The sequence below is a fragment of the Ambystoma mexicanum genome, chromosome 1p, assembly GCF_040938575.1.
Source record: "Ambystoma mexicanum isolate Mex_15411 chromosome 1p, UKY_AmexF1_1, whole genome shotgun sequence".
In the NCBI taxonomy this organism is placed as follows: Eukaryota; Metazoa; Chordata; class Amphibia; order Caudata; family Ambystomatidae; genus Ambystoma; species Ambystoma mexicanum.
The window spans coordinates 299,123,932-299,146,024 of NC_090921.1; the positions used below are offsets into that span (position 1 = coordinate 299,123,932).

Consider the following 22,093-nt stretch of genomic DNA (forward strand, 5'->3'; position numbering starts at 1 on the left):
AGGAAGAATTAATATTTGTTAGGGTGAGCATCACAACATCAGCGTAAAGGGACAACTTGTACTGTTTACAGCCTACCCCCGCCCCCTCAATAGTGGGATTATTGTCTATCTGCTGGGCCATGGTCTCCACTATCAAGGTCAAAATGAACGGGGTGAGTGGGCCCCCCTGTCTCGTTCCGTAGGTGAGGGGGATAGGATTAGTTTGCAACTGATTCACCCGCAGAGAGGTTTTGGCAAGCTATAGTTGACTAGGAGCATTTCACAGAAATGCAGCCCAAAGTGGAAAGCATCAAGGGTGCCGCCCTGCATAAAGACCGAGTCAACATTATCGAATGCTTTAGTTGCGTCAAGCGCCATCATTGCCAGCTTGCAGTGTTCCGAGGTCGCCATTTCTACCAAGTTTAAGGCTTGGTGGATATTGTCCCTGGTGGTTCTGCCTCAATCTTGAGTGTCCTATCCCGGCCTTAATAGTAAGATGGTTGAGGAAATCTGCATTACGTGCAGCCAGTCTGTTGAAAGGAATTAAAGATATGTGGGAGGGCGGCCTTCTCTGTTTATCGCCTCGGTTCGGATGAGCAATGATGAGTGGCCGGCATAGTCTCAATCAAATGGGTTGCTGCTAACGGTAGTTTATTGTCTTCCACGCATTGAACCGTTCCCTGAGGGTCCCGGAGGCCCACTATTCTATTTCTGCGTTGGGTTGTGGCTAATTTCCTAACCAGGAATTTGTTAGCTTTATTGGCATAGTATCCCTGTTTCGTTTTAAGAAGGCACTGAGCCGTTTCTTCTGCATAGTGCGCGTCAAATTTGTTTCCTGCGACCCGTACAGATTGGTGAGCTCTAGCGGACCAACCTGTTTTCTGTTTATCTTCTGCCTCCGCCAACTCCTCTTCCAACCGGGCTTGCTTTTCCAAGCGACAATTTCAGTGAGCTGCTCCATGGGTTATAAATTCCCCCCTTATTACAGCTTTCATGATCTCTCATGTGGTTGCCATTGAAGTGACCTACTGAGTTTTCCTGGAAATAGTTTTGAATTGCTTTCGCGATAGCATCCCCGAGTGCCATGTCATTTAAGATGGGATTATAGAGACACTATTGGGTCCCTGGAGAAGGGATAGGATTGTGGATTCGGACTCTTAGGAGGACCGGGACATGGTCTGATAGTAACCTTGTTTCTATGGCCATGTCATCAACATATGACAAGAGATGAGGGTTAGCTAAGATTAAGTCTATACGGGAGGAAGTGCGATGGACGTCAGAGAAGAAAGAGAAGTCTTTTCCCTCCAGATGTAGGACCCTCCAGGCATTGACCACCCCAGGGACTTAAATAGGTGGAGTAATCCCAGGGCAATTTTAAAGTCTCTTGGCATCGGTTGGTGTGATTTGGGTTGGTGTGATTTATCGGCTCTGGGGACTGGGACCCCATTAAAGTACCCCCTATTAACACTTGTCCCTCAAGGAAAGGGAGTAGTTTGGACTCCAGCTTTAGGAAGAAGGCCGCCCGCCCCTCATTAGGGGCATAGACAGAGATTGAGGTATACAGCTGACAAAATGGCATACCTTTGTCCCCAATATTGCCCATCCGGACTGTGTAGCATCTCTAGCTCCTCAAAGGGGATTCCTCTCTCCAGAAGGATCGCAGTGCCCCCTTTCTTTTAGATCTGCCGGAAGCTAGAAATAGTTTCGGGAAGGCTCCACTGCAGAGTCGGGCAAAATCTGGTGGGATCAAATGAGTTTCCTGCAAGAAATTAGGCATCGTACAGTGGACCTACTCTTGACAAGTGAGTTCAGACATTTAATGTTACGAATATTAGCTTTTAGATAGGGGGGTTGCGCCTATTGTAAATTTGATTCGATTTTAGAAGAGGGGTGGGTTGGGGTGAGCATCACTCGCCATTATCCTTATTATCGCAGCAGCTCCCTGCAGCAACCAGGTTTTCGACTTTATAAGCCAAAACTTGTATATCAACCAAAAAACTAAAACAGTAGAGGGCTTACTGTCCCCGAGGCCTTTGGGTGACATAGCACCCCAGGCCGCGCCTAGGCCATGTGAAACCCTGGTAAATGCCTTTGAGTATGATGTGGCTTTGAGTTGGGAGGATTCCGGCTGGGGTGCCCTGAAAGTGACTAACTATTGCAGTGGAGGTGTTCCGTGTATTCACCCCTTCGCTACTTTCGCCCCAGTGTTTCATCTCTGTTTAGAAGTGTCTTTTTTTGGCGGTGCAGGAGGTTTCGTCGAAGAGCCACCATCTCCATTCAGGGGGCCATTGCCCAAAATGCCTTTGGCTTCCTCCTTCAAGTTAATGACCTGCATTGTACCATTGAGCGTGTTACCAGTATTTGATCTTTTGGTCCTGTAGATGTGTATTTAGCAGCCTGAGAACTCTTCTTTGCACCATAGCTGTTGCCAGGTCCTAAAAGATTTTGAGTGAAGACCCCTGGTAAGATAGTTCACCTTGCGTTCGGCTTGCTGTCATGATTTCCTGATAGGCTGTAAAGAAGTGGACTTGCGTGATCACGTCTGGTGTTGTGTCCGCAGGTAGGTTACGCACCCTATGGGTACGGTCTAGGAGCAGCAATGGTTTGTCATGGTGTGGTAGGAGTGCATTGAAGAATTCACCAACATAGTCGCCCAGGGCCTGGTTAGCGATTGAGGAAGGCACTCCTTTAATCCATAGGTTATTTCTCCAGGCTCTATTCTCCATATCTTCTTGTTTGGTTGCCATGGCTTCACTTTTCCCTTCCATAGCCTGTTTTCTACACTGCAGCTCAGCCACAATTGTAGTTTGGTCCATAGACTGGTCTTCAATTTCTCCACGCCTTTATTCCACCTCCAGGCTTTTTGTGAGGATTCCTGCCTGCTCCCTTTTCCATGCTTCCAAACCTCTTTGGCTTGTTCTGCTTCAGTGAGTGAAAATTAATTGGCCCCCTCTTCGGCATGCTCAACGGGCCTCCCCAGGCCCAAGTTGCTCGGCAGCCACTCTGGGGCAGTAGTGAGCACCAAGTTATCTGGCGTATGTCTTGTGCTGCGTCCCTGGAACACCCCATTCCACAGCTCCTTGAGGTCAGATGTCAGCACAGAGAAGCCGACACCTCTCTGGGAAACCGCAATTGGACGGGCGGGACGGGTGCACAGCCAGAGCACGGTCGCCATCTTCTTGGAGGGCCTCAGGATGCGCTTGCACCGGGACTGTGTATCCAGCTACTGGGGCGGTCGCCGACAGTGCCGCACCGCCACTTTTTCTCCTCATATGATCCGATGCACAGCCAGTGCTAGGTGGGCTTTATTGAAGTGCTGGAGCTCGCATTTTACTGGTGATAGTACCAGGCCCCACACAGGCTATCACAGAAGCGTCTGCATTGCTGCCTCCTCAAGCCACGCCTCTTTGTGTTTTAATCAATAGCCCTCTGAAACGAAATGAAGATGACACAAAAATAACAGTGATTGCGTTCTTCTTTGTTTATGAAACTTATAAATTGGTAAATAGCCGACTCTACTTTGAGAAGCACTCCTACAGAATGACACTTTAGACAAAGTGTCCAGTTTTTCTAAATTGTTGCTTCATCTCGGTGCAGACTTCATTAGCAAAGAAAAAGGAAAAAGCATCAAGCTGAAAATAGTTTTTTCAAAACTAAGATAGAGTTGGGTGGGGGCATTAATTCAGGGAATACCGATATTGCACACTGGTCATTTGTTAATTATTGATATGATGAGGCTTTTATAGCACGCCTGTACACAAGTGTTGGTAGGCGCGACAAGACAATGAGGGTGAAACCGAGGGAGGACAAAACAACTATCTCGCTAGGTCTTGTGTCATTCCGATCGCGCAGGGAATTGGAAGGGGAGAAGCGCCGGGGGGGAGGTGGCAGGCGGGTGGTGGGGGCCTCAATGTTGGTAAAGTTTTCATTATGAAAACGTAAAGAGTTTTTCAACATTTTTAGAGCAGATTGTAGCTCAGTCAGGTGTAAAACGTTCAAAAATACAAGGAACTTTAAGCATGTTTTTTCAAAGATAGAATAATGAAAGTTTGTTGACAGAAGTCCCGAGAGGATGATTTCATATTGATGCTAAAGGAAACTTAAAATATATGCCAGCAACTATGATTCCTTTTCTGAATGAATAAATTGCCTTTGTGATCCTTTCCTTCTACACTGAATTTCATTTTCACCCATTAGTGCTTCACGAGCCTTCTGCCCAATGTCACTTACTTTTTATGCTTCCGTCTGTTACTGTGTCCTGCTCCCCTGCAACAGTTGGATTTTATTTAGAGGGGATTTATCTTTTGGGGACATTGAAATACATCTGCCCTTGAGAAAAGGCTTGCTAGTCTGAAGTTCAATGGTAGATACAGATTCTAGGAAAAAAACTGATTCAGCTGTTGGGAAGAACAACTCATTGAAGCACGTGAAGCAGTTTTCCGTTAAAGCTAGGTAGTTCCCATTGGCTGTCTGAGGGGAAAATGTTTGTTTTTTGGTGTGTCGTTTTTTGCTTTGGGGTTAGTGCATTTTTAGTGCCCTCACTAGGCTGCAAGTATCAGGTTTTTTGTTTCCAAGCTATCTGCCATGTTTTGTTCTGTCTCAAGGTGGCAGTGGGTTGGCTTTCGTTACTAGTACATTCTCTTGCTTTCACTTACTGATTAGTTTTGCCATTGTCTACACCTAGAAAATATTGTTTTAGTGGGTCGTTTTAGTGGATCTTTCTTATTCAAATGCACATTTTTCAGCTTGGTAGACCATAAACCAATGAAGTTGGCACAGGTTTTCAAGAAATAATTACATTTCCTTCAGGTGACTTTCAGGACAGTCGGTAATCGGGGATCTGAGTTTATGTTCAGGTTTTGGAAAGGTTGGAGAAACCTGTTAATGCATACTGAGAAATCTAGCAAGAGACTGCCCACTTCCCCAGATGTAAAGAAATTAAGCAGATTTACAAACTACGTCTGAAGCCAAATTTGGTCCAATAATGTTACACCTACATCTTTTGCAGTGTATCCTTTTTTTTTCTTCTTGTAACTGATATTCACAATATGTAGTGTTGGCAATGGTCCTTTCATTTTAGCCCCCTTACGCTGCGGGGCCCTCTGACTCTTACAAAAAAGATAATTCTTTTCTTAATCCATTATTTAGAATGTTGGCTTCTATACTGGTTTCTTTGTTTTACATTGCAGACAGCAAGCTGCGATCCTTCATAATAATGTAAACCTCACCTCCCCTGAATTCCTATAAAAGGGTTCAGCACTTGTAGGATTATCAAAATCAAAGAACAATCGATGTTTAGCTTTGCGGATTCCAAGCAGATGGTCAAAACATTGCCTATGTAAAGGCGGAAATTTAAAATGTTCAACACAAAGTGCCATGAAGTGACTGAAAGACGACTGGTACAGTCCTCAGTGAAGCTTTTGAAATTAGCTGAAAATGGTGCACCTATTATTATTTCAATACACTGATCAATACATACAGATGGGTTTTCAGTCTGGGATAAGGACCATCTGCCAAAAGTAAAGATGCTCTAGGTGTGGTAAATGCTGTATAAAGAAATTAAAAACAAGAGGAAAGCATCTCTATAATGGGCATTAGAACAAAATATGCTCACATGAAAATCTATATATCTCAGAGCAACCCCCATCGCACCCTTTAACTCTTTAGGAAATGTTACCCCAGAATAAAGTCACAGCAAAACTAAACTTGTCTACTGCTTATCTAGTATGGGAAATCCCTTTTTAATTTTCTTTTTTCTCTTCCCTTTCTGCCACAGGCATTTTTATATTTATTATCCTAAATCTAAAAGTTCCAAAATACTAAAACATTAATCCAGAGTGGATAAAATACTATGTTAACATGCAGCAATTTAACATATCTGCAAGAAAAAGCATGTTGCATATATTCAATAGGGAACAGGCACCCTTTAGTTTAAAGACTGAAAAACCTAATTCTACAACCTAAAAGCAGTGTCAAATTAAACTGGACTATTTCAGCCAAAGTCAGGAGTGCGTCAGTGAAAAGGACCTGCAAATCTGAACTGCCCTTTGCACTCGTAGGCTCTCATTCTAAACACAACTTGCACAAGGAGGGTGGGATCTGTTTATTTCAGACTCGTAGAGTCCGAGTCTTGGCCCTTCCGACTAGGATGGCCTCAGCGGCAGGGCTCTGTAGACTGAGGGTCTCCAAGTTATATTCAGACTTATATGGTTTCAGAGTGGGAGCATTGCACTAACCTGTGTAACACATATATTAATATAGCATACCACAGACTCACTGTGCCTTAATAGTGTTCTGAAATATGTGAAAACTATGTTTAAAAGTAAGTAACCATCCGGAAAGAAGGCATCTGTGACCAAGCTCATTGAATTGGATGTCTCCGGGTATCATTAGGAGTCCAATTGGTTTTCTTTGGGTTTTTTTTTAATTGAATCTCTGCATGCTGTAACTAGCATCGCCACATGCAGGGATACAATTACTTTTGCATACATATTTCCTGCATTAACAGTGGTAACAATCCTGATTTATTTTCTTTGTCTAAATACCACAAGCAGTGTTTCTGAAAATCTGTATACATTATTTTTAAGACTTTTTCAAAATCCATTTTCAACATTTTGTGTGCAGTAGCAAATTATTGAGGATCATACTGCTGTTACTGTACAATCTATTATATATAATTCAGAGAAGCATTCTTTAGTGCCATTTTCTGCATTATATTGCAAAGGGAGGCCACAACATGAACATCAGAGGTGCCATTATTTTACTCCATTTGATTATCACCATGCAGAAAGATTTTTCCTGCATTGCATTTGTGCTACAGTTCATTACGTGAAACACTTTTCTAAACTTCTTGGAACGTTTAAAAATGTTTATTTCAAACTCTTTGGTGTTGAAAACGTAGCAAAATATAAGGTAATATGACTGTATTTACCACAGGAGTGATTCCTCTGGAATATGGCATGGTCTAAATTCTGATTAGGCCATAATGCAGAATACAGTAAAAATAGAATGGTATTTGAAAATATTCCTGTTTTTATTTTACTGTTACCGCTCTCATAACGAAGTAGTATCTGAGTCAGAACACCTCACTCTAGAATAATCAGTGTCAACTCTTCTCAAAGGAAGAGTTCCAAAGTGAAACCATGTGGGCTCTGGGTTGAAGTCCACAGATTAATGCAATCTCTGCATCTGATGACTAGATTACAAATGGTGAGCTAGGCACGATATTCCTTTGAATGTCAATGGGGAAAAGTAGGGGCTGGACACTATATCCCTGTGGCTGCGAATCTGATAAAGAAGCATGTGGCATGCAAAATATGTAAAACTGTGTTGATGGTGGGGATCCTGAACGAAGAAATCCATATTCCTAGAATGAAAACACAGACACTGTATTGTTAAACCTGTCCCGGTATCTTTTTGTTTAGCTTGTTCCAAATTATGAAAACCCGTTTTTAGTGGACAACAAGCCTCTCGTTCCTCTAGGTGTTTATCCCAACCAATTCCATACTTCAATGAAATCATTTGAAATGCATACCTTGTTGCGTGTTTTGTCGACCCACCAAAATTGTCAGTGCAAACTACCAACTGCCTGTTGGGACGACTCGGTTGAACTTATTCTTGTGTTTTAAAGCAGCTCTAGAGTTGTGGATCAACGAAATCACTGTGTAAAAAAATTGTCTGTAAAAATGCATTGGTCATAGGTTGAAATACCTCTTCACATACATGTTTTAGAACATAGAGCAGGTTTGCCCATGTCCCTGTTCTGCCCGTTGTAATGGGAAGAGTGCTGTGTATCCTTTCTTTGATTATAGTGTATCCTGTCTTTACCAAGCAGTACAACCTTGATATGGATATGGATATATGGATATGAAGGGTACATTCCCAGTTGTCAGGGCTGCTTAGAATTATTTTTCTTTTTGTTTTTTTTTCTTTTTTTCTTTTTATTTATTTGTATGAATCAAAAGAAATTGATTTTTACAAAAACATTTCAAAACCTTTTTACAGTTGCGCAAATGTTCTTTAATATGAGGTAAATGCAAATTTAAAATTCGGTTTAGCTGGTTTTTTCAGCCTTTTTGCGGCCTTTTCGGACTGCTAAACTCGGTAGAAGTGTAGGAAGGAGCTGTGAGTATCCTGGTCAAAGACTTGACTCTTTATATTTCTGGTACAACTTGGAATTAGGTCAGGGTATCCAACGTGGACATTACTTGTTGGAGAATTTTTGATGTGGCCATAAGCCATGTAGGTTTGTCTCCACTGATCATTCTCGACCACCAGCAAGATTCACTGTCCAGCGTGGGGTCGGACGAGAAATGCTGCATGTATGCTGACCTGATTGATTTCGTTTCTGGGCAGCCTAGTAGGAGATGGCGAACTGACTCTTTTTCGTTTGTGTTTCGCAGAGTCTACAATGGGCTGTGTTTGAGAGATCTCTGATGGCTTTGATTTCATTTGTTGGTAGGAGATTAAGTCTCGCTCTTATAAGGCAATTTCTGGCTTGCCTATTTGGGAATTGTTTAATATATCCCTGAAGTTCATTTAATTTCTTTATGTTCGAAGGCAAGTGGAGCGTTGGCTTGTTTTCCGTGGCTTTTGCCAGGGTCGAGATCCAATCTTGTTCCTTGATTTTTTTTCAGGACCTTTGTCGGGTTTCGGACCAGTTCATCCACATCGCTCTCAATAGAATTCAGAAGTATAGAAATGTATAGCCTCCAAGATTGTAATGTCTTGTTTGTTTCGACTGCCAGTTCTGATTTTATTACTCTGTACGGCAGTGGACTCGTAGGAAGCAACATTTTTCTGTATAACCTCAGCGAATTACAGTTTAAAGTCCCTCGTAAAGATAAGAGACTTCTCTTCGAATTGACGCAACAGGAGTTGAAGAAGGGAGGCAGAGGACTGTTCTCCAGTGGTATGCTTCTAGTTTCGGCCAAATTTCTCTCAGAAGTAGTAACATTGCCTCTGAACCATAAGTTATTGAAGGAACTACTTTCAATTTGTAGAAGTCAATTTCTGGTATTGTTGAGAAGCGACCGTGCTTTTGGTCAATTGCTTTCCTTGCGCTGGCAATTTTCTGATTTTTGATCTTATGTGTTCTTGCATAGCTGATTCTTTTTTGGAGTTGTCCAATATGATGCCCAGGTATTTGAAGCGTTTTACTTTTTCAGTCTTGGCCGATTGGAAGAAACATTTTGTCTTTTCTGATTTCTTTATTGATTTTTCAAGAATGACTATTTTGGTTTTTTCTTTGTTTACTTCCAAGTTGTTGGTGGTTGCGTATACCAAGAGGTTATCAAGTTGGCGCTGTAATCCTATGGGCGTCTGGTCAATTAGAATAAGATCAGCAGCATAGAGTAGCCTGCTGATTTTGTGTTGGCCAGCTTCGGTGGAAATGATCTGACAGAGGTTTCAGCTGTTTGGAAGTCTCCAATATAGGCAAGGAAAAGTGAGGGGGCCAACGGGCACCCATGTTTGACTCCCCTTTGGATCACAATAGTTGATGATAGGGACCCTTTACAGTTTAATCTGACTCGCACAGTTGTATTGGTATGGAGTGTTCTACTTAGAATTATTTATTCCGGAGTAGATAAATCTTCACCCACTTTTCTTGGTAAATACTGGTACAACCTTCATTCAAAGCATGGGAAACTGACAGATCAATGCTGGAGAATTAAACTTCTTACCAGTAACCACGATTCTGTAGCTTTGGTATCTTTCATTAATCACATTTGAGCTACCCATGTCTCTGGCGAGGTTATGTATTGTTGAATAATTACATGATTTGTTAATCTTGTATTTTCTCTGGTTCAGAGCTAACAACACGCATGTATTGTCTGCTGTGGCAAACCTATTCCCCGAATGAGTGGATGTGCTACTAAATAAAACTGTTAAATATTAAAGTGCACTTAGGGTTCCTGACGCCTGGGAATATTCAAAGCTTGTGATCTATTGAAGATCCTAATGCTGGAGATCTGTATTTCCAGACAATTAACCGTAAGTGACAACGTAAAGTCCCTGACGTTTGTAAGTGCCTTCTGCTCACCCTGTGTAACCCCAGGCTGGTAAAGTTTACAGCTAGACAAGCATCAAGTTTAATAGCTCATATGCTTTGGGTTAATTTGTTATATGGTATGTGCGTGTTTTAACAAGCAGTCCTGCGTATCCTTATACACTTTGTTCCCATTTTTTGTGCAGGTCACTTCCCAAATAAAGCCTTGCCCTCAGCCGGCACCCTTCCCTGGATTCAAGGCATCATCTGTAACGTGAACAACCCATGTTTCCGCTACCCAACGCCAGGGGAGACACCTGGCACAGTGGGCAATTTTAAAGATTCCATGTGAGTTTTGGCATTGTTCTGTGTGTGGTATAGTGGAGGAAGGTATGAGAGGATTGTGCAATTAGAAGGGACAAAACCTTTGAAGTCTCGCAGCTGGGACAATGTGCATGTTTCTACACTGTAATTCTGTTGTCATTGCAATATGGTTTTATATCACTTTTGTACTTGGGCCTCACATTCTACATGCTGTTATGGTATTCATTCGTATTTTAAGATCTCCCTGGTGTCGCTAGGCTCCACTTCCTGTATGCTCCTTTTTTGTCGCTGATACTTTATTATTTGCTTAACTGTCATTTTACTTGTGTTATCTTGTACGATGAGATGCCGTTATTGTGCCCACATTAATGTTCTTTATGTTGAATGGTCACCACTCTTACTTGCACCCTTTTGTATACAGGGTTTTAGCTGTATTCCCTTAATTGTCTTACTATTTATTTTGCTATTGCTGCTGTACCTAGGTTCTCCTTTTGATTGCAGCAATGGCTTCATTGCCCACATTCGCAGATTTTTAGGATTAGTTAGCAGGGTTTTAAAAAAATTATTCTGAGTGCATCTCAGTTGGTGCATTTGAGCTGAGGTATGTTGTAAACAAACTCACGCTGCGTGGGTCATCGCTAGAGATTGTTGGCTTAGGTATGCCAGAGGTCTGGTGGTTACCCGTTCAGCTCCCAGGGCTCAACAACCCTCCCCCAGTAACAAACCGAGGACTCGGCTAAGGCCAACTTAGAACTGTCGTTTATTACACAAACCGACGGGGATCATACAGGAAATTCGGAAATTCCCAGAATCTCCGCTCCCAAGCCTGTTTCTGGCCATTTTGTTGCCCCCTTGTGTCACAATATGGGCCCTTCCCCGAAAAACCTATCAGTCCTTCTGGTTGGGTGATTGGAGTGGTATCCCTTATAGATAGCACCTATAGATTGTGGTTGATTAGCCCTTACATGTCAGGTGGCTGGTGTGAGGAACTCATGCTGGCAACAGTAAAGGAGGACACAAGTGATTACAGTTCAATAGTATTTATTAAACTGTATGCATGTTGGAAAAACACCTAATCTAAAACTAAATCTGTGATGGGAGCAAGCGTAGACCATCAAATGAAAATAAGGCAGTCCTAGTGGCGTTGTGTCAAAATAAAAGGGCCTGTACTAAGAAACATATTGCCAAACATTACAACTAATACAAAAAGGGTGTGGGATAGTTTTCAAGAAAAGAAAAAAGTGTTCACAAATAATATGGTAGGATGCAGTAGCTTGGGTCTCCCTTCCCCATGTTTTAAGCATGGTGTAAGGTGGGATCTTGGAGCATAGCACACACTCAAGCTTTCCCAGCACAAGTCGACAGGTCTGTTCCAGTTTATCAGGAGCCTTGATGGCGAAGTCTCTTCTACTTTCAAAGTCTCTTGCCTTCGAGGGTCTGGCGTATTCAAATAACAAAACAAAAGTTCCTTCAACAAAATGAACGTTTATTTCCTGGTTTTACTTAGGGTGAGGATTCTTCATCCCTTGGTCGCCCTCCTCCGGACGCTTACCCCTGTTTCTCGTGGTGTTAGGCGATAGCTTTTCAATTTGGATTTTATTGGTTTTAATACATACAAGTAACGGGAAACATGTAAACCTTCGTTGTCATTTTGATATCACCTTGTTTCAATAAAACGTTTCAACAAAACTATAAACTGTCAATATTAACCTTTCCCTCCCCAAGTTCGTTACTGTGTCCCTTTCCCTCCCCACTACCCCCCTAGACAGTTGGTTATATCTGTGCAGATTGTTGGCTGAGGTACATAGTTCATTTTGGTTGGGGCTGTGATCTTTCTTTGTTTTGTGTCTTTCCGTGATTTACAGCTGTTTCCAGTATCTGAGGTGGATGGGTGGTGTACAGGCGTTCCTCCATTAAGTGGATAGGTTGAATCTCGGGGTCTTTGGTTCACTGTTATCTTGGGTTTGGGACATGGAGGGCGGCAAAGTCACACCATAATTCTTCATTGCGTGCAGCTTTTCCATGAAGCGTTGCTGTAATTTTCTCCATCGTATATATGTTTATTGCAATATTTATCCATTCCTTTTTCGTTGGGAGGCGTGGAGATGTCTATTTGATGACTAGACCTGCTCTCGCTGCCAGTAATAGCGGTGATGCTAGTCCTTTTGTCCTGACCAGCTCCTCCCCATCTTCTAGTCTGAATAGGGTCAGAAGGGGTGTTGCAGTCCTCTCGACTCCGTCTATCTGTTTGACCCATCCCAGCACCTCATTCCAATATATGCGTACTTTGGGGCACTCTCAACACATGTGCCAATAGTCGACATCCATTCTACATCCTCTCCAGCATTTTGGGCTGTTTGTCTGATACATTTAGGAAAGTCTGTGCGGGTCATATTGCCATCTATGAAGTAGCTTTATTGCGTGGACCTTGTATTGCCGGCGATTGATATTTGGGATGGTGTTTTACATATCATATCCGACGTTTGTTGCTCGAATTTTCTTTTAAAGTCTTTTTCCCACTTGTCTCTGAGGTTTGAGGTGGAGTCTTGATTTTTGTTGATCAGGGCCCTGTACATGCATGATATCAGACCTTTGTTCGAGGTGGTTGTGTCAAGGATTTTCTCAAATGTGGTTAGTTCTCTGCGTATTTTGGAGTGCCATTCCCATTTGGATAGAACACCTTTTAGACGCAGGTAATGGAATACCGGTATTGGGTGCAGTTTGATGGCTTCCTCTAGTTCGGATATTGCTATGAATTTGTCTTCCCTTCATAGTTGTCCAACTCTTTCAACGCCTGCGTCAAACCAGGTTTGGTAACTGGCGTTCTCTGGGATTTCCTCCCTGATTCCTGGAGCCCACAGGTGGCTCAGAGGGACGGCCAGGTTGTTATGCCTGTCATTGCTTTGCCCTCTTTCCATATTTCCCATAACGTCCCCAGGATGGGGTGTTCGCGCAGTTTCCGCGTTAACTTTGGCCGTGGGACCCACAGCCATTCCGAGAGTGTCGCCGGGGTCTGGTTGTCATTGTCCAGTTGTATCCATTGTAAGTCCTTTCTGTCTATTACGTGGGGGACGAGGACTCGTAGCTGGACCACCTGGTAGTATCGCTCTGTCTGGGAGGCCGACTCCACCTAGTTCTTTGGGTAGTATGAGAGTTTCGTATGGTATTCGAGGCTTTTTACTTGCCCACAGGAATCTGATTAATGCGTTTTTCACTTGTTTGAAGAAGTCTTCCGGGATATTTATTGGGAGGACTTGGAATGGGTACAGGAAGTGTGGGAGACTAACAATCTTGATGGCGTTGAGTCGGCCTATCCATGAGATCGTGAGGGATTGCCATCTCGCTAAGTCTGCCTGGAGTGTGGATTAGAGATGCGGGAAGTTGGCTTCATATAGATCGGCTATGTTTATCATGCGATTGATGCCCCAGTAGCAGAGCGTCGGCCCTCAAATAGTGAGGTCTAATTGGGCGAATTCCGATAACTGATGTGGGGTGTGCTCTTGTAGCGGAAAGAAGATGGACTTCGTTCTATTGATTTTGAAGCCCGATAGCGAGCCATATTCTTCAATGAGTTGTATGGTGCGTGGTATTGATGTCAAGGGTTTCTGGACGTGGAGTAGGATATCATCTGCATACAGGGCCAGTTTGTATTCCCTTCCCTGTACACATAAGCCCTCCACTCTTTCGTCTGCTCTAAGCGTCTGTGCTAGGGGTTCCAGGGACAGTGCGAACAGTATTGCCGAGAGCGGGCATCCTTGCCTCGTACCTCTTGTCAGTGGGAACCATCGGGGGAGTACTGTGAGTTCACTGTTACAAATGCTCGGGGCGAGGTGTATACTGCTTTTATTCCTCTCTGGAGAATCGGGCCAAGTCCTATTTTCTTTAGTGTTGCTTCCAGGAAGGGCCATTCGACTCTGTCGAGGATCGCCCGTCCTTCTTACTTGGCCTGCTGTGGAGTGCGTAATCTCCCCGGGGTTTCCCCTGCACACGTGTGTCCTAGTTTGGGCCGCAACTTCGGCTGGTGTTTGCGTGCCTTTCCCTTCTCCGATTTTGGTCGGGATTTCTTCTGTGGGTGGGAGCAGGCTTCACACAGCTTTCCGGTCATTCCTATTCCCGGGGGGGGGGTCCCGAAGCAGGGGCTTAATTCACTTCACGAACCCACGGGTGCAGAGCTTACACGGTGATGATGTTCATCCGTGCGCCCCCTGGTGGCCAACCAGGAGATAGCTTTTCAACCCCTGGATCTCCCTCTTCCGGGCTTGAATCCTAAAACAGTTCCCATCGTTATCAAGGCCTTTGGCGGTTGTGGTTTCCTGGTCCCAAGGACCTGATGCGGTTACCAAGTAAAATAATAAACACAAAGTTCTGTTCTACGGATTTTTCGGGTGACAGCTTCACCCCTGTGTCCCTCTTCTGGGCGCAGATTGCTCTTTGCTTTCAGCCTCCCTCCACCGGGTTCACTATGACTTTCCTGTCACTTTCGCAAATCTTTGTCTTTTTAAACAGTTCTAGTGGACATTCCTCGGCCGGGTTCCCTCTTGTCAACACACAGTTTCTAGGGGCTTTAGACTTTGCCCCATTCTCCTCAGCATCGCTCTTCCGGGTTCACCCTTGCCAACTTCACATTTACGTTCAACATTCACAGTATTCACTTCCTTTGCTTTCTCATGTGGCGGGATTAACATCCCTTGCTTTCTTTACAGTTCTTAAGTCAAAGGCTTTGGACTGTATGGGGATCTTGCGTGACCTCCTGTATTACCACTTTGACATATCTTGGCGGCTCTCCTGTGGCCTTCTGGTATCTGTAGTTTCACTCAAACGGGGATCGACTAGAGTTTCTCGGAGCAACGCCCACATGGCGCCGGTCCCCTTCTGCAGCTGGTCTCCCCTTTACAATCTGCAAGTTTAATTCACCACAGCCCGGTTCTCATTGGTTCCTGCTTCGACTCACCGGCTGTGATGAACCGATTGGCTTTCCTCTTAGCTGGAGTCAAGGTCGGTACCACAGAAGCATGAGTCTCCCTCGCTCCGGCTTATCAGCGTCAATATGCTCTGTGTAATGTTGACATCTCCTGCAGCACACTTGGGCTATTGTCCTCAGTCTTAAGATTCCTTCAGCGGAGGGTTCACAGGGTTTTGTCGAAGGGCAAGGTCGTCTCTCTCCTCGCCGGCCTCTCGATATTTTCTGCCTTTCTCCTCCTCTTGAACTGCCGAGTCTGGATAGCTGTGTCGTCATGCGGTCTACCTTGCTCGTACTGTGCTCTCTTGCTCCACCTTTTATCCCTATGGGGAAAGGGAAAGGGCCGTCGGGTGTGTGTGATTCTCGTCAATTGCCTGACTTTTGCCTGACTTTGCCTGACCCTTGTATTGGGATATGTCGGGTAAATGGCTCTGGTGTTAGTCCATTGTGCAAAAGTGTTCGTGTTGGGAAAGGGGGAGGGGGCAGTGTTTTTGAATGCCCTACGGAAGACGATGGGGAAAAGGTGTTGAAGGAAGGAAGTGGGATGCCGCATCTCACCCACCAGTGCCCCACTCCCCGATGACCCCCCTCCCCCCCCCCACCTCCCATACAGGTGATCCTCCCTCACTGGTCCACCCCCAGGAACTAGATCCAATAGCGATGGCTGTCTCCTAGGCACCTGGGTGACGATAGTCCCTGGGGATCTTAGTGCGACACCTTCAGGTTTCTCACACTGGCCTGCCACTTCCCCAAGAAACTATTACATTGTTGCAGGGACACAGGATTACCATTGGCCCTTGCCCGCTGCCATCCACCCCTGGGTTTCTGTTCCCTGATTGGCTGGAACTGGTCTCCCCACACTTGGGACCTAGTTCTGTTCTCGGCGCTCTGTGTACCTCTTCAAGGTGATGAGAATAACTGCGTTCCTAATGTAACTGTTGGCAGTACCACTTTGGCATGTGAGAGTGCCCGCAACGTTGTTAACGTTTCCATGTTTTAATTCATGTCTGTGTTGCTGAGAACCGCTCGACTTCCCACCGCAGGTGAATAACCATTGTCTAGCTCTGCTGCATCACGTGGTTAAGGACCACGAAATCGAGCTCTTCTGGTCTACAATTTATGAGGATGTATTCAGTTTTTCTGCAGATGGCACTTTGTCATTTTAGGTTTGGAATGTGTTGCTTGTCTCTGTCCCTGGATGTGAGCCCTGGCCTGCTGTTCTGTGCAGCCTGGTTTTGCATTACCTCGTCTCTCGTCCTGCGACTTGTGGCCTTATGTGATCCTCATTATACTTATACTATGATGTCTACATCTCTATACCGTGCTATGTTTCCCATAGGTTATTCGTATTTCTTCCTTCCTGGCTCTTAATATGATCCTGTAGTTCCATAGGGTTAGTTGCTGTAAGCATCTGCAAGCTTGCTCTGCATTTCTTTGTTCGCCTTGCATTCAGTGTTTCTGCACTTGGCTAGTGAGAAAAATAATAAAAGCTTTTGACAGCATGTATATGTATCTGTCCTCTATCTACAGAACTGAGTAAAATGTTATTCGTGTATTCTCTTGTATGTTTGTATAACTTTGTGGATGGCTGGTGACTAACATTGCAATGTCGCTAATGACGTCGGCGCATTGGTTTATCGGCATTAGTCAATGTCCTCCATCGAGGCATTTGGGTCCATGACCATGTTTGAGCGTCTGTATCCATAAAGGCATTGACTGGATAAGTTTTGAATGGCTGTCTAAGACAATATCTCTCCACATATGTAGATGTCCCGGTCACTGCTGGGGGCTGTACGAATAGCGAGTGGCTTTCTGCGTTTTTTACTCTTTGGGCCGTCATGTTCATGGGGGTGAGGAGGGGCATTCCAGGGACCCTCTCTTCAAGATGTTCCTCAACGATCCGCACACATTCTTTTAAAAAAACAGATTCTCTTGATTAAATTATTCTTAGCATACAGCTCAACAAATGTATCAACTCGACAGTAACTTTCCCCCCCCCTTCCAACTCGCCCTACCTCCGCACTTATCGTGTTTCATGGGACATGTCGAGCACTAAAACTCCACAGTCCTTCAGGGTACACTGGGTGAGTCCGCCACTTTTAACTGTACAGTTTCGATTTTAACACATTTTCACTTTTTGGCTCCCCGAATTTTCCAAACTCTTTAGGTTCTTCCAGTCATCTTCACATTTAGATCTATCTCCCTTGGCTCCCAAAACATCTCACCGACCCCATGACCACCTCCCCTTTCAGGGCTAAAAGTCTCCCCTGCCAATTCCTCTGCCTAATCTCTCAACGCCTTCCTTGTACACACTGCTTCGCTTCTCTTCCTCCTCCCATTTTGCAATCAAGGACCCCCATTCCGCATGATATGTCCCCCCAGTAGTCATCTTCTCTTCTTTGGGTCTCCAGATTTGCTACCGTCTCCGGTATGGGTCTTCCAATCTGCCTCTATTCCCCAAGCCTTTCTATCTGTCACTCCGGTACGGGTTTTCCAATATGCATTTTCTTCTTCTCTTCACTAGCAGCCTCATTCTCCTTTGACAATTTTCCAGCTCCCCAACTCTGTCCCCAACAGATGGCACTGCTGTCCTGGTTTCTATCCTTTAGGTGGGGCTGATGCTGAATAGATCGTATTTCACCGATTGTACAGGTCATCTGATTCATCTGAGCATGTTCAGTGGTTGGGAGTCTTTGTAGTCCTTACCCTTGGGAAGAAGCCTATGCCAGCTGCCATTTTGAATCTTTTAATGTTTGTTGGATGTTGGTGTTGGGTTTAAGGTTAAAAGGTCCCTCCCCACTGGAGATCGTTTTTGATGTTATTTCCAGCAGCTAAGGCCTAGTTTGGTGCCATCCTTGTGATGAGGGAGAAGGCAGAAAAGCCATTTCTTCAAATGTACATATTAAGTTTTTTCTTTCCCACTGGTTTTGAAAATGGGGGGTGGGAGTTAAAACCACTCTTCTGACGGCGGCCGTGAAGAATTCACAAGTTCTCCTTTTAGTATGGGAATGAAGGAATGTCTTCTCTGTATATTAAACCACTGTAGAGGAAAGCACTATGTTCCTCTGTGACTCCACAGACCTGATGGTTAAGGGTTGCCTGTTCTCCATGACTGTCCACTCCTGGATGATTAAATTGTCACTGGGGGTGTTCAGGTCCACCCTGTAGTTTTTCCTCACTAGAATATACAAGTATGGGATCAATTCAAGGTCTTCCTTCTGTGAAAGAGGGGGATTATGGGATATGCAATAATTTCCAATTAGGTCTGCCAGCCCGCTTTGGGATTTGTAGTTCAGCTTGTTTATTGGGGACCTGACTAGGGTCTCCCCAGACTTCTCCTCTTCCATAATCTGCTGATGACTCCCGCTGATTATGTCCAGGTTTTCCCTCGGACGGAGGGAAATTCTGAGTTATAGTACTTATACATTGGTTGCCCAACTGATCTTGGCTTATGATCATATTTTTCCACATCGTAGCTTGCTTCTGAAACCTTGCAATCTCATTCCTAGGGTTCATGCTGCAAAGAACCTGCATCCCAGTTCAAAAGGAATCTTATTTCTCACTTGCGTACAATGTGTTACACAGTCTCTCTCTGTTTCGGTCATGCTCATATTGAGTACTGATCTTTGTTCCCCTGTGCATAGAAGGTAGTGTGTGTGTGCACACCTCATGTATGAAACGGGTTCTAAAAGTGGTAATCAATTTAATACGTGAAATTTGGGTTCAGAGGAGGTAACTCAACCTTGACAGGAGGTTGGAAGCACAATAGCAACTGAAAAGTATCCAACAGTATCGAATACTCCCGTCCCCTGCACACCTTAATGCTGATGAAAATCGGCCAAGATTTAGTATGCAATTTCATCTATGCATATAAAATATAAGACTTTAGGTAGTTTCTCTATGAAGTAACAATAATTCAATTCAATAGCAATCCAGTGAATAGTTTTATTTATGTTTCGTGTCATCAGTGCAACGCGTTTCGTGATACAGTTTACCTTCATCAGGTGCAGTTCACAAGTCTAGAATAGAATATAACAGTCTGTCAGTATAATGTGTAGCTATACTCTTTGAATATACAAAAACAGAAATATGTAAATTGGTAATTTTTACAAAAACGTATACATTGTTTGGGACACTAAAAGTCCAGTTAACCTTATGTCATACCCTGTCTTAAACATATCATACCCTGTCTTAAACATATTGCAATTCACTTAAGACAGTGATATCTCCACAAGATAAAATGATAGGACCACTTTCATGTGTAAGGGTAAATAATATATGTGCACTGACAGTCCTATTTTAAAGGACAGAATCCCATGGTCAAAACAATGTACCGTGTGTTACGCTAGTAGCATGAGATGTGCTGCATGCGCTTGACAATGATGTGAATGTTAGTGATGCATGAACCCAAAATCGAAACTGGGTAGTAAGCAAAGAAAAGAAGACCACCTTAAATGATCAATAACAATATTCAATGTGAAGCAGTATTCGCTTTGAGGTAATTCACGAGTGAATTTAGGTTTTGGTCATGGAGAAAATTACTGTAATTGATCAGAAATAACCAAAAGCCATTAGGAAAAGAATGTCTATGGGAAAATTTCCATGGTATGTTAGAAGGAAGGATATAACTGTCTTAACTAAATGCTCACATTGACAAACGGACCATGTAAGAAGGAAGTGTACTTGCCGGCCAGTAAAGAAATCCGAAAACATATTGATCTTCTCAATCTTCTACTTTAATGTTTGTGCGTGGCATTCATGAGAGTCGGGGAAAAGCGAAATGATCTTCCCCACGTCATTTGAGCAATAGTCCTTTGAAGCGGGTCCACACTAATAAACGAGGATCCCGTGTCTAGTTGCATTTATATAAATTTACTTTAGAAACAGTACTGAACATAATAGTAGGACTAGGTTTTTATTACTGGTGTTGCCATGGCAGTGGCATGTATTATAGACGATGGGCTATCCCATGATATTTGGAGATCAGGAGGGCTATTACTAAGACAACTTGTAAGCCTTGTACGGCAGTGAGGTTGACACTAGTCTATATTAGTGGAGCAATTGGGTAATGAGTAGATGAATAGTGACTGACATCAATACAGAAGCCAAGTCTGATGTAAAGTAGGGTCTGCGTTATAGCTGATAGTAAGATGGCTGCTATGAAGGTAAAGTAACAAAACTACACGATCGAAAAGGGAAGTGTAGTCCCGTGATAATGTCAAAATGGGAAACTCGGATGGAGATTTGTTGTAGATGCACCTGTTTGTTCAGGTCTTGTCATCCTCTGATGCTTGCGGCTGCGACAAATGGTTAGCGACACAGGCTAGCCTTCACAAATTACCATAAGCAGAGCATGGGCTATACTTTCAATCTTTTCCAGGTGGAGAGCATGGCAAATCTTCACAAATAGTGTGAATTGCTAAAGCTTCACAATTGATACAAGTACCATGAATGGCCAACCCTAACAGTTCATCCAAGCACGATACCCGTCCACCCCTCACGTCCTCACAGTGCGATTCAGGGAAACTCCCTGAGTTTGTTCAGGTGCATTGCATCAGAAAACCCCACCTGCACTTCAGGCACGAGAAATGCATTGCCAAACACTGCAATCAGTGCATCAAGGCTGTTTGCTATTTGCTTGTTACGCTTATACATAACAGGTGCAGTGACTAATCAGTCTTGTGAGATTTCATGGTGTGAAACTGGGAGAGTGCGAGAGACGGCTGTCTTATTGATGCAGTTTGAGTGGTACGGGCTGTCATGAGACTTGGTTGGTGTGGACTAATGCTGATTTCTATAAGACACTATACGAAGAGACATCAGAAACCCAGGAGTCAGAAATAGAAGAAGCCTTAGCGTTGATAGATCTTCCACAGTTAGATGCATAAGAGGCAGACCAGCTCGAAGTCCCCATAACCAAAGAAGTGTTGGAACACACCATAAGAAGGTTGCCATCAGGGAAGGCTCCAGGGGCAGATGGTTTGCCAAGTGAGTTCTACAAAGAATTCATAGCGGAGATCACGCCCTCATTGTTGGCAATACTCAATGAAGCACTAGATAAAGGCATATTGTCACTGTCATTAAGATAATCAATTATTGTTCCATTATTGAAGCCTAACAAACCTGATACCGATTGCGGCTCTTACAGACCACTCTTGCTGCTCAACCAAGAAGGAAAGATTCTTACGGCTCTGATGGCTAACAGGTTGAAACCAGTAATTCACATACTCGGACATCCAGATCAGTCAGGTTACATCCCAAATAGGAATATCACATGTAATCTAAGACGTCTGCACCATGGCATAGAATAAACCCAGGACAGCACCCAGCTTATTTATTTTATTTATTTATTTTATTTTTATTTATTTTATTACATTTGTTACCCGCCCAGACCCATAGGTATCATGGCGAAGTTACAGATCGCTTGAAAATGAATAAATTAAAGGAATAACATTTAACAATAACAATTGGCAAACAAAAATACAAAAAGCATTTGAGAGAATATATCTACATGACATTAGAGAAATACAGGGCATAGTGTATTTTCAAACAGCGGGATGCTCTTGATTAGAGATCCACGTTTTCACTAATTCTTTTAAACCAGTGAGGGTTGTCTCATTTTTAATATGGAGTGACAGTGCGTTCCAGTTTTTGGGGGCTAAATATTGAAAGCTAGCGCCTCCAGCTCTGATCTTTTTGACGTGGGGGACTGAGAGTAGTGAGAGGTTGTTGGATCTTAAAGTTCTGGTAATCAGCTTTTTAGTTATTACGTGGTTAAGGTATATAGGTGCATTACCATGTAGCCATTTGAATGTGATGCATAATGTTTTGAATAAGATTCT

General features: G+C 43.6%; 1 protein-coding gene across 5 annotated transcripts in view; it reads left to right on the top strand.

Moving 5' to 3' along the window:
- Positions 1-22,093, top strand: part of ABCA7 (ATP binding cassette subfamily A member 7) — a 2,687,121-nt gene that overhangs the window by 183,820 nt on the left and 2,481,208 nt on the right. For all 5 annotated transcript variants that reach the window (XR_011303245.1, XM_069647414.1, XM_069647430.1 and 2 more), the window contains exon 4: positions 10,174-10,315. Coding sequence is in view for 4 of the 5 variants with exons in the window: in XM_069647414.1 (XP_069503515.1) it covers positions 10,174-10,315 (142 nt within the window). In the remaining variant the exon portion in view is untranslated. The remainder of the gene's footprint in view (positions 1-10,173; positions 10,316-22,093) is intronic.